This window comes from Branchiostoma belcheri, unplaced genomic scaffold (assembly GCF_001625305.1).
Source record: "Branchiostoma belcheri isolate BF01 breed outbred unplaced genomic scaffold, Haploidv18h27 scaffold24, whole genome shotgun sequence".
In the NCBI taxonomy this organism is placed as follows: domain Eukaryota; kingdom Metazoa; phylum Chordata; class Leptocardii; order Amphioxiformes; family Branchiostomatidae; genus Branchiostoma; species Branchiostoma belcheri.
In genome coordinates, this window is record NW_017803843.1 from 3,392,944 (window position 1) to 3,403,312 (window position 10,369).

General features: G+C 46.2%; 1 protein-coding gene across 1 annotated transcript; it reads left to right on the forward strand.

Moving 5' to 3' along the window:
* Positions 1–3,662: 3,662 nt before the first annotated feature.
* Positions 3,663–6,926, forward strand: LOC109470949. The gene is made up of 3 exons (XM_019770044.1): positions 3,663–3,776; positions 4,493–4,673; positions 5,031–6,926. The coding sequence occupies exons 1-3, from the start codon at positions 3,663–3,665 to the stop codon at positions 6,056–6,058; spliced, it is 1,323 nt and encodes a 440-aa protein (XP_019625603.1). The 3' UTR covers positions 6,059–6,926.
* Positions 6,927–10,369: the final 3,443 nt, after the last annotated feature.

Below are 10,369 nucleotides of genomic sequence, written 5' to 3' on the forward strand. Positions count from 1 at the left end.
TCACTGCGTGCGTGAGAGATGGAGGGTGGATAGAAGCATTAGGTTTTTCACGATAAAAGACCTCATATCGCTGATGCTTACGAAGGATGATGCGTATCGTCCGAACTGTCCAAGAGTATACTCCAGCCTTTTGTCTTTTAAAAGTGATTTATCACTGAAGAAATAGACGCCACTTTCATTTTGTGCACACCTTTGTGCTCCCCTCCCACGTGAATCGATTCCCTGCGAGTTATCAGCCGCGGCGCAAGCCCCGTGACGGATCGCTCCGATGCCCGCTCACGTCCGCAGGCTTTCCCGGACGCTATCTGCGCTATCTATCGCTTAGTCCTGCCTGACCCAAGCACGACTCAGCGATAAGCCAGTAGCAGTGCACTTGAGTAGACAGCGGCTGTACCCGCCCTCGGGTGAGAGCAGATGTGAGCGCACGGCTGCCGGCGTATCTCTGGATCGTGTGTAAATTGTGCTGTTGTTTGTTCCACACCAGATAGTTCAGACATGGCACCATGGGACTGTAGATGCTGTGTTAGGGATTGAAAATTCGCTTTTATCTACAGACCTATTGTAAAATGGAACTCACCTGGTCTTTTGATTAACAGAAACACAATGTGCCTGACATTGCTAAACTGCATCTTGTACTGATTCTAACTTAAAACACCATTACTTACTCAAACTTGCCCTCAAGACACGAAGCGCCAATTAGATATAGAATTTCCAACACTCCATTCTGTACCCGTATATATATTATTAGTTTGTCACTTAATCACTTAATTAATAATAACTATGTTATTAGCCTATGTCATTATTGTTGTGTTGTTATTAGTTTGAAACCAGCACCACACCCCTTGTCTCTGTCGAATTACAAATAAAAAGGAACGGTTTCATTCGTTTTACGGCTAGTCCTTTGTAATAGGACTGGTTGGGCAGATTTGTTTGCATGTGTTTCACAGTCAAACCCCAATCGCTTTTACTGTCAGTAACTTATGCTTTCTCTGACACAGATAATGGCTATTGGGGCGAAAATCGAAGTTCTGTTGCTGGCTGGTGTCCTTTTCAGTGGGATCTCTTCAGCCTACGCACCATGAAAAGTCTCCTACATGAAGATTTCAACATATTGTCTACTTGCTGGTCCCATTTGAAATTGCCTTGAATGATCATAAAGAGAACCCTAATGCATGTCTCGATTTTCAGGGCTCGTCCACTGCAGATTGGTCGTTCATAGAGAGATTGAATTACCCGTGTGCTCTGTCTACGTACACGGACATGTTTGAGCATGAAATTCTGCAGAAGTTCAAAATGAGGTTATGCAAAGCCATGCCAGTTACACAATCAGCGAAACAGTAGTTCAGGATTACGGTATATCTTCATCTCCCCTAACGACGATGTTAGACAAGGGACTACATCTCGCAATTTATTGCCGAGCTTGTCGGGCACGCATGAGGACCGTTCATTGTGATTAGCCGGTAGATTTGGGTTAACGAGGTCGGCTGGAACGTCAGGCTTGTCTCGGCATGGCGGGGTGATCGGGAGAACACCCAGGGAAAATTGGACTGCTGACGTTTGTTTGCGAGTTCGATTTCCGTGCCTGACTGTTTCAGGTAATGATGATTGCGACCATCAACCATCGCTCTGGAAATAGATTCTGTTAATTGCTTCGGCAAGGAAATTGAGGTGTTTATGCATAGAACGGACAAAGGCAAAGGCAGTTAGGAACGAGGCTTTGCACACTAAATAACAGGATATATGAAATGCTACCTTTTTTTGTAAATACATGCAGAAAGTAAACGGTCACTCCGAATCAAAAGAGAGCGAATGCCTTCTTACGGCAGAAACAAGTGATAATTACATGCTCAATGCAGCAAGCGTCCTCTGTGATTGCTTATAGTCTTATTGTTTCAATACATGTGAAACATAGGGTTAGTCTGTGCACAGTAGTTCTTTCGGAGCTGAAGTAATAGTAGAAACTGGACAAAGGGTTTAATGTGGCGTGCAGAGCAGCAGGTGGTTCAGCACCAAGGACAGGTGAATTATTGACAGCAAAAGTTAACCGGCTGTAGGTCATTGTTATTGGTAAATAACTTACCACAGTACGTTGGTAAATTATTTGCCACAATTCGTAAGAGTAAGGCAGAGCTGGTGCGTGCTAAAATCAGCCATGTTATTCACATCAGTGTAAGAACATGGCCATCACCGCGCAGCCTCCTTCATCCCCGCCCGGCAGGAAATATCTCCGTTTGCGGCCTGGATGAAAGTTCCACCCGCTCGTCTTTGAAATACGACTGCTGCCAATTTTCTAATCACATGTCCGTCGTGATCTGAATTATGTTTGTATACACGTGCACGCCCTTCTTAATCATATTCATTCAAGTTACAGAGATCCATTTTCTACGCCGAAGGTTATTCTAAGGAGTATTGTGTTTACACCATAATGTCGTTGAGATCAGGAAATTGATTTGGGGGACAATTTTGCCACGAGGCCAAAGAAAAGTCCCACAATATTTCCCTTCCTACAAGATCTGAAGAATACAATTATGACTGGACAGTCAGGCTCGGGGGGGGGGATTTTAATGAAACCTGATATTCGGTCTCCTTCTTCTGATGAAATTGTCACCGGTGTTTTGAGTTCAGATTTCCGGTTTGTAGAAAAACCCATCATCGTTACACTCCGAGACAAAGAAATACATCAAGTTAACTCGTGTAATATCCGCCATCTTTGACGGTTTTCGGAACATTCTGCACGATGAAGACACATTAGGACCGCTGCTGACGGCAGGGCACCCACGCTCAGCCCACGCTCAGCCTTTCGTGTAACAGGTTTAAAACATCACTACAAGATACCGACATAAGATGGCTATGACTATAACTATAACTGCAACAAAATCTGACGCACTCTCGTCCTTTAGATCATTCGAAGAATTTGAACAGTGAACTATATTTGCTTTAGTCCCGATGTCGAGCATGGCTGAATCTGTGTGTGACGATGCTGTGCCCATTTAAACGTTTCAATATATTATTTTACTTCTGGCCAGCGACATTTATTCATATTTACCACATTTGTTGAAGGGTTGACATAACAGGTGACTATGCCCAGAGATCGGACTGTAATGTTTGATCCACTCACATCGAGATGAACGTGCTCGCTGTGTGACTCAAGGACGGGACCTCCGGCTTTACCTCCCATTAGAGAATAACCATGCCTATTTTAAAAGGCATTCATGCGCAGAGTTTTATTTACATTTCCGTAGCCCATGCATTCGCTCTAAAATTTGTGAATAAAGGCTGATTAGTGCAGATGATATGCCATATAACGCAATACAAATCAACGCACGAACAAGAAAAGAATATTTGTCTTGTGAATTTGTAGCAGTCGGCTGCAAGAGTTGCTCCTGAGTAGGCGGTGCTGTCACGTTGCTGTCACGTTAAGTGCGGGTGAAAGCGGGACGCATTTACACAGCAGTTCTTTCGTTAGGGCCCACAAATTACCAAACCCTGCTGGTGAAAATCGCCATTTATTTCACCACCGTCGACATAAGTAGACAAGTCAATTGAGAAGCTTAAACGTGTTAAGGCAACATGATTGCATGTTCGCCCACACAGATCTCCTGGCAGTGACAACCCGTTTATTTGAGTTACGCAGCGCCGGGTGGCCGTTATGGGGAGTAAACATGTATGAGTATTTTCTACCGTGCAAGGGCGCAAAGCAACAGGCGGTCATACGGACCGAGAATACAAATTTACCGGGTTACGCGTTATCCACCCCGCACAGGCTGTGCGATACAGTGGGCACTACCCTGAATGATAGGCCGTTGCCAGGCCAGATGACTTTGCCCATGATTCGCTATTGTTTCTAGACTTCCGGCCAATCGTAGTGTCATTAGCAGGCTACTTGTGATGTGAGTGGCCATCACTCACAGCTTCTCCTCCCTCTACTCAAGAACCTTCCCTGACATCCAGCCTAGCGTACACGGCCAGAATATTGGTCAATAATGTATGATTTCACGAGTGCGGCGTTTCGACGACAAGTGAAAAGTACCTGCCGCTATCTTCACATAGCAACTATGAAATGATTCAAACAGGAGGGAAACATGTGGCAGTTCTCTTCGTTTTTCACCCATATCCAATATAGTTTCCGCCCACCGTAGATAACCCCACCATCATGCTGTAGTACGGCCGGACCAGAATGCTGATTAGGAAGCGGGAGAAGAATTCTCATTCTGCCGTCTTCCCATCAGTTCAGACTGAGTGGATAGTAGATTCCCATGGTTGGGTACAAGCTGCTTTGACGTCACTCCCCAAATTTCTCGGCCAGTGAAGAAGATTTCAAAGGTGATACGCCGCAATCACGCAGTCGGGACGGGCGATCTGCTGACGTCAGAACGCCGTCTGACGAGAGCGGAGGCGAGGTTGCTAGGATCGTTGCCAGGCAACCGATGAAAGGCACATGCGTCATTGCTTGCTGCCATATAAATATCGGCTGACGAGCTCTTCCTGACAGGGACCAGCTCCGTCAGTCACTCCAGCCTGCCTCTCTCCGGTCGCTCTGAAGGCGCCCAGGCGGCACAACCCCGCTCCACAGCCCGACGTTCTACCCGGGACGCACCGGTACCTCGAAGATCGAGACCATCCTAGTCTGACTTCCTTCACATTCCTCTCCTTTATGGATATGTCCAGTGCGTGTAAGTTATTTTCCAATCCTTTTTACAGTTGAATAGAACAGCATCATTCCATATATATGTTTCAACTGTTCCCGCGATGAAGTGCAATCAACAGTTGCAAAATGCGGACAGTTCCATGTCTTCTCCCAGAAGGCGGTAACCCAATTTCGGCCTATATGTCACACTAAGCGCTTTACTTGTCCTTGACGGTGATGCATGCGGATTTCTATTCTTTCCCTCATGTCACAGCTTCAGTGCGCGGAACGCAGATGTAATCTGAGCACATCTGGTCTCAGTGCTGAGTCATCTCTACCACTTGTTAAGTCAAATTTCCTTATTGCCCCTTTGTTTACCGCTTATCTCTTGTTGCTCCCACAGTTCGGATGATGGTGCGACTCCTGTGTCTGGTGGCCATCCTGGGGTGCACGCTCCCCTCCGCCTGGGGCTACCCGGCCGCCACCCCTCACCGCCGGGCCAGGCGAGAAGTCTCCGCCGCACCGAAGCCTCGCCCCGCCGAGAAGAGACAAGCCCCTCCTCGCGGCAGCCCCGGCCAGCTGGAGGAGAGCCTCCATCAGCTGCTGCAGCAGGCCTCACTCAGCAAACCCGCCAAGACCGCGCCTAAGATCAGCGCACTCCGTCCCAAGCCGGTCCAGCCCATCTCCAACATCCCCCCGCCAAGTTTCCAGAATCTCGACCTCAGCTACCTCCTCGGCCCCGGCGCCAAGGACAGCGCTCCGCAAGTCGCCCCGCCTAAGTACGTCTCTACCCCGAAAACCAACCCGGACCTGCAGGACTACCTCAACCTGTTATCACAGTACCAGCTGAGCGGAAACGCCGCCACCTCTCCAAACCTCCTCGCCGCCAACTACCCGACCACCACCGGCCAGGCCGACCTCCTCCCGCCCAGCGCCTACCCGCAGAACAGCTACACGGCGGACGACTACATCGAGGAGCTGGAGGACGCGGTGTCCTACATCATGAACAAGCTGTACCAGTACCAGGCCATGAAGCAGCTCGACAGCCAGTACGCCGACTACTACCAGCTCCTGCGCGAGATGCCGGCTCCGCAGACCCGCGGCTTCGACTACGATGACTACCTGGACCTCCTGGACCCCGCCCTGTACGGAGACGACCCGGCCTACGAGCAGGACTCGGCGGCATACCGGGAAAACGAGCCCGCCAACGACGACCAGGAGTCCGCCAAGAACGAGACAGAGGGGGGAGATTCTGAAGAGAGCAACAACGCAGCCGGCAGTGGAGACGAGAGCTCGGCAAGCGAGACGGAAAAGACGGACAACGCGGCGGAGAAAAGCAAGTGCGCCGAAGGATCAGACAGAAAAGACTGCAACAAGAAGGACTCCGACAAGGCTGACCTCATCAGCCGGCTGCATAAAACCAGAGACTAGACCTGGCAACACTATGAGATCGTTTGTACCAACATCTAGTCGGTCTAAAGGGTTTACAGATGAATGAACGGGAGATAGGCATCTGTAATGCCAGGAAGTTTTCTCAGACAGGACAAGGGTAAAGGTTTATTTCTGTTATAGTCATTTGAAGTGAGTTGTTGTCCAACAACGATTGCTGGCGATTGTGGGTGAGTGTTGAAGATGACAATGTATATTTTTGTAACATAGTGTAAAGAAGATTGGCTGTTATCTATGTTAATCGGAAAAATGTACAGACGAAAGAACGTTGGGATTCTGCGGAGTCCGGTAGAGGTCAAGACAAAAGGAAGCGGCTTGAGATTCAGTACCCTGGACATGACTAACACCATTTTGTGCTGCATATTCGGAGAACCTTATCAGGAATTTCCTCATCTTATTATCAATGTAATAGAACTCAAGACTAACATACACCAGTCAAGCATGTAGTCTTTATATGCCTGTATTTGTGTACGTCACGCAGCTGGTCCATTCCGTTCTGTATATATTGAATTCATTGGATTGTTTTTCCTGTTGTCAGACGTTGGCCGACCTCGGCAAATATTAACATCTAATATTCAGAAGTCAAGTGTTAGTATTGTGTGGGTTCACGTTGACTTGGTAAACTTAGCGATTCTCACATCACTCTAGACGGACGACGAAAGCATGGCTTCCAAAAAAATCAAGCGTTTCCAGTTCGCACGTATATTTTTGTAAGGAAATGTTTGTACAGGAGATGTTACTATTATTATATCAATGTGACATATAACCAGGGACGCACATGTTGGCGCAAACAAACAAGTCTGTGCAGATACGATTTGTCAAGATTATCAGAGGAAATAAATAAACGGACGGCGATTTTTTAGGTGAGTGTGTGCAGTGAATGGACGGTGTCATTAGCTAGACTAGCAGGAGATCATGCCATTTTCCTGCTGCATTTGCGGTTCCCCAGACTGTCTACGTTAATGGGGGAAATCATCTTCGTTCGGTTTCAGCCTGAGTTCCGGGATAGAAATGAGAGAAATTCTGTCCTGTCATTTCCATTGTGTGTTTCTAAAACGGCAGGATCCGCAAGTGCAGTGTTAGCTGTATATAGTACTATCTAGTAAAAAAATCCCCTCCCATTTAACCAGCCCTACATCCCCGATGGAAATTAATCAGCTCAGTTAGTTATCCTGGAATTTGAAATAGATGGAAACCTTTTGAGGCAGTAATGAGATTGCCTTCCTCCCATTACAGTTTTAAAAATTGCCGTCAGTAAGGCAGGTAAGACTCAGCCAGCTGTGCCTTTAGTTGGTCACCTTCCAGCCAGCCAGACGGAGGGGGCAACTGGCTAGCCTCCTTCGCAGACTTGTAGGGCGCTGTGTATTTTTTTTTCGGTTAGCGACGCGAGTCATGCCGCGGAGGGACGATTTTGCTGCCGAGAGACGCTCACAAAAAAAAATAACGCCGCGCCCTACAAGTCTGCGAAGGAGGCTAGCAACTGGCCATATATTCTATGTACAGCTGAAAAAGCACGAAGGAAGTGAGTGTGAAGAAAATACTAGTAAGTAGAAGAAAGCAGAGTTAAGAGCCATCACCTCTTGACCTCGCCCTTCGATCTCTCCGTTTATCGTCTTGTATTCCTATTCTTGTTCGTAAAAAACATGAACATATAATTTCACTGCCTACGGCCTAACATTGGCTGAAGTACAAGCCTACTCTCCTCGATCTCGCAATTTAGTCCCGCGTAGATTTGCACCGATATTAGCCACAGTTATCCCCGCAAAGTATGGTCAGATCCGAATTCATTTCCAAGAAAATCCATCATTAGAGTTGAGATATCCAGATGAAAAAACTTACAGCCAATCAACCAACCAACCAACCAACCCCCGAGCCGACTAACCAACCAACCTAGCAACCAGCTGCCACCCATCTACCCAGCCACCCATCTAACCAGCCACCCATCTATCCAGCCACCCATCTATCCAGCCACCCATCTATCCAGCCACCCATCTATCCAGCCACCCATCTATCCAGCCACCCATCTATCCAGCCACCCATCTAACCAGCCACCCATCTATCCAGCCACCCATCTAAACAGCCACCCATCTAAACAGCCACCCATCTATCCAGCCACCCATCTACCCAGCCACCCATCTATCCAGCCACCCATCTATCCAGCCACCCATCTATCCAGTCACCCATCTATCCAGCCACCAATATAAACAGACACCCATCTATCCAGCCACCCATCTAAACAGACACCAATATAAACAGACACCCATCTATCCAGCCACCCATCTAAACAGACACCAATACTAGAGTCCCACGATCTCATACCTTCGCCAAATGATGTTAATCTTTTTGACTGACAAAGATGATTCCTTCTGATAATGCAAATAAAATCCTCATTTGTATTATTTTTATATTATAATATTGTATTATATAGTTGATCATATTCTCCATCAAAAGACAGCCTTATCTTAGCAAAGAAAGCCATTCTATCATTTCCTCATAAATTATGCAAATGAGGTCCTTATTTGAATAAGTTATGTTTAATGATGTTCACCTTCACTTAACTTTCAAATACTCCAAGTATGAAATTCCAGGCAGTTAGCATTATGGAATTATAACATTTTCTCATTAATTATGCAAATTAGGTGTTAATTTACATAATCAATATCTGCCTGTGTTTCTCTCGTTCTCAATTACATATCTCACAAGCTTGAATAGTCCTATAATGTAATGCACCTGATTTATAGAATTTCCCCATTAATAATGCAAATTAGATCCAGATTTGCATAATTGTCGCATAATTATGTCAAGCGTCACTTGAGCTACCTACATACCAAAAATCACGACGATCTGTCCACCAGTTCTTGAGTTATCCTCTTTTGAATATTTTCAAACAGATAGCCCTGCAGTTCCTACGCAAGCCACTAGGGGGCCCAAACTCATGTCACTTCTTCCCCAGCATGAGAGCTACCTACCATTCAAATTTCGTCACCCCAGCATGTCTAGATCATGAGATATCAAAACCGGAAGTTTAGCTGCAGTACCATAACAAGCCGCTAGGGGGTCCAAAATCTAATCATTTCTAGGTCTCATCAAGACCTACCCACCTACATCAAGATAATCCATCTAAGCTTTCTCGAGTTATGCTGTTGACAGACACACACACACACACACACACACACACACACACACACACACACACACACACACACACACACACACACACACACACGGCCAGGAAAACATAACCTTCTTGGCGAAGGTAATAAACAGCCAGCCTACCGACTGACACCATTGAAACATCCCCGGATGTGGTGGCGATTGTTGGAGGACGTTACATCGTTGTTTATAAAACGAGCTGCGCCATATGCGGTGGTTATAACCAGTACGTGCACTATAACCGTATAATAGAACTGTCCTCCCCCGCACGAGCCTTATATTTTAAGCCTGCCATTTCTCCTGAGCGCAGCTCTGAAAACAGCAGGAGCGGCACTTAATTATCCCTCCCACCTGCGTCACACTGGGGAACGACGGAACATAACGAGTTTTTAAGGAAACGTTTATTTCTCAAATTGTCAGCCTCCCGCACATCTACGCAGCGTAGATTGCTGGTGTGTGTATATCAAGCTTGCTCAGGCCATACGGATTTGAATATATGTTCTGTGCACCTCGAAACTGATACGAGTGTGCGAAAAAAAAGTTCATTATGAAATCTAAGTGGCCAGGAAGGTTGAATTACAAGTGACAGAAAACACATAGTATGGTGTACAGTTCATTCTTTGTTTCATGTTCTTTCAGATCTTCTTTGACTTTGTAGTGGAAGACTTGGCGGTGCAAGCAAGTGGTAATTTGATCCCTGCATGGATCCTGCTGCACGTCGTCTTTAATAACACGACCATTCACAGGTGAATAACTGCCCTCCTACGGCTTCCTCTTTTTTCTCCGTCTAAGGCCATGTTGATTTGATTATATGGATGACATCCGCGCGCGCATGAATTTTCGGCCGTTTCCAAAAAAAAAAGTTTTCAACCATACTGTAAATCGTACAAAACAGTTGCAAAATGAGCAAAAATATACCGTAAGTTACAAAAAAACCATACCAATGTCGTAGAATGCCAAAATCAAACGAAAAAAGACGAAATTGTAAAGAAATGAACTTGAAGACTAGATTATTCGCCAAATCATATTCAGTCCCATTTGCTCAACCCTCATGACCACGTAGATTTCATAATGAAAACACTTTTTTTTTGCAAAACTTTTTTTTATTCGCACGCGCGCATCAATTTTGGGGTTCCCGGA

Bases quoted from the DNA above. Each gene is read 5' to 3' on its own strand.
- LOC109470949 (XM_019770044.1), top strand. From the start codon at position 3,663: ATGTATGAGTATTTTCTACCGTGCAAGGGCGCAAAGCAACAGGCGGTC. The intron at 3,777-4,492 runs GTGGGCACTACC...TCTTCCTGACAG, and splicing joins CGCACAGGCTGTGCGATACA to GGACCAGCTCCGTCAGTCAC. The intron at 4,674-5,030 runs GTAAGTTATTTT...TTGCTCCCACAG, and splicing joins TATGGATATGTCCAGTGCGT to TTCGGATGATGGTGCGACTC.